Raw genomic sequence first — 2,277 nt, forward strand, 5'->3', positions numbered from 1 at the left:
GGGTGGGATTGGGAACCTGCCTGATGGTCTCAGCCTTGCGAAAAGGGCCGGAGTCAGGCTACAGTTTTACTTAGGTGTACTCTGGGCTCTTTCGGAGATTAACCGCTCGGCTGTGAACTGAGTGTCTACCTGCAGCGGGGCCACGAGCTGGAGCTCGGAGAGGTGACACTGCTCTGTGTCCTGGGGGTTTCCAAAGGGTTAGCGTATTCAAAGTCATTCTGGCTGTTTGATGTATTCTGTGTGTGATGGGATTAATGTATTCATCGCCTGCTGGAGGAAGTCGCTCTCCTTTCCTGGGATTTCTCATGTGGAAAGGCTGCTGGAGCCATGTGAAAGAGGAAACATCTTACAGATAAAAAAATGGCATAAAAAAATCAGGTTTTCCTTTTGGGTGTGGGCTTTTTGCTTCCGAATTTCCCTTTGAAGCTGGAGCTGCTCTAGCAGGGGAAGGTGTCTGCCAGATGCACAGGGCATTTGGTGCCATGCTAACAAGTCCAACCAGGACTGGGAACGGAGCAAGCTCAGCTCATGGGTGAAGATAGCAGACAGCCATCTGCCACTGGCCAGACCCTTGCTCCCCAGTTGTTGAAACGCTCTTTCTCCGAGCGTTTAGGTACACTGTGACACACAACTCCTTGCTTGCCTCCCCCATTCCCAGATCCCTCGGGAAGACGTCCCTATGTGGGTTGTCCACACTCTGAGGTGACATGGGGTAGCTTCCAGGCATGAAGTAGCAGGAGGACACAGAACTGGAGACCTGCTGCCTCATAAGGACTGCTCTCCTGCTGCAGCAAACAGCCATGACCAGCAGTCCCTCCTATTTGGGACGTCCAGTTGTACCAGTTCCAAAAACAATTGCGTAGATGAGATGGGCACTCCCCGGCTCGTCTTGTTAAGCGTTGTAGGTGCTGGCACTTGGCAGCATGAAGCAATACAGCATCACCCTTTCCCCACATAGCTCCTGGCAGGGCAAATCCAACATGTGCCTGGAAAGATGTTGGCTCTGGAAGGATGTGGAAGAAACATGATGGGGAGGGAGTCATTGCACAAGGTTCCCGGGGGAGGGGTGTGAAAGAGAAGAGGGAGCTTGCGGTGGTTATGAAAAGGTGAATAGGGTGGGAACCGAGAAGAGAAGCATGGAGACAAAGAAGGAGACGAAGAGATGTGGAGGGAAGCAGAGGTTAAATCACAGAGGTCCTGGAAGGAGTTAAAGGTGACATGGAGATGCACTGGGGCAGTGCAAGCAGGAGGTGATTACAGAGGTCCAAGCGAGGCAAGGGAGAGGAGGACACCGAGAGAAGGCAGGGTCGTTTTGGCATTATTGGTTGGGAATCCCCCGTTAATGCTCTACTGTCTCTGTTTTGTCCTAGGGCACTAAATGAGAATATGGCCAATGGCATTGAAGATCTTATCGGGATCCCATTCCCGAACCACAGCAGTGAAGTCTTATGTGGTTTAAATGAGCAGCGGCATGACGGTCTCCTCTGCGATGTCATCCTCATTGTACAGGACCAGGAGTACCGGACCCATCGGTCCGTCCTTGCTGCCTGCAGCAAGTACTTCAAAAAACTCTTCACTACCGGCACTTTAACAGACCAGCCCTATGTTTACGAGATTGACTTTGTCAAACCTGAAGCACTTTCTGCCATCCTCGAGTTTGCCTACACCTCAACCCTCACCATCACCACCTCAAACGTCAAGCACATCCTCAGCGCTGCCAAGATGCTGGAGATCCAGTGCATTATCAATGTATGCCTTGAAATCATGGAGCCCGACAGAGAGGCGGAAGAGGAAGATGACAAAGAGGACGAAGATGATGACGAAGATGAAGATGAAGATGAGGAGGAAGAAGAGGAGGAGGAAGAAGTGGAAGATTTTGTCAATCAGGAGAACCTAACCGATGTCCAAGAAGTAAGCTGTCACCAAAGCCCTTCTAAGTCTGATCTTACCGAAGAAGCATATACAGAAGCACCTAAAGACTTTCCAAATCTCTACCCAGCCAATAACTCCTCTGGACACTTGGGTGTGATACGAGACTTCTCCATCGAGTCCTTGCTAAGGGAAAACTTGTACCCTAAGGCGAACATCCCAGAAAGGAGGCCAGCTCTCTCTCCGTTCGCCCCTAGCTTCTTCCCCCATCTATGGAACGGCGATTTTAGCTCCTTCTCCCAGCTCGAGGAGCCACAAGTAGACAATGGCCCCTTGGATCTGGTGATCAAAAAGAGGAAGATCAAGGAAGAGGAGGAGAAGGAAGACCTGCCTCCGCCTTCTTTCCCT

General features: G+C 51.0%; 1 protein-coding gene across 1 annotated transcript in view; it reads left to right on the forward strand.

The window, feature by feature from the left end:
- Positions 1-1,386: 1,386 nt before the first annotated feature.
- The window catches only part of ZBTB7C (zinc finger and BTB domain containing 7C), a gene marked incomplete at its 3' end in the record, with an annotated part of 6,485 nt that continues 5,594 nt past the window's right edge, over positions 1,387-2,277 (forward strand). The window contains exon 1 of the mRNA XM_009577683.1: positions 1,387-2,277. This exon is cut by the window's right edge and continues 302 nt beyond it. Within this exon, the coding sequence (XP_009575978.1) occupies positions 1,387-2,277 (891 nt within the window).

The sequence above is a fragment of the Fulmarus glacialis genome, unplaced genomic scaffold, assembly GCF_000690835.1.
Source record: "Fulmarus glacialis isolate BGI_N327 unplaced genomic scaffold, ASM69083v1 scaffold38845, whole genome shotgun sequence".
NCBI lineage: Eukaryota > Metazoa > Chordata > Aves > Procellariiformes > Procellariidae > Fulmarus > Fulmarus glacialis.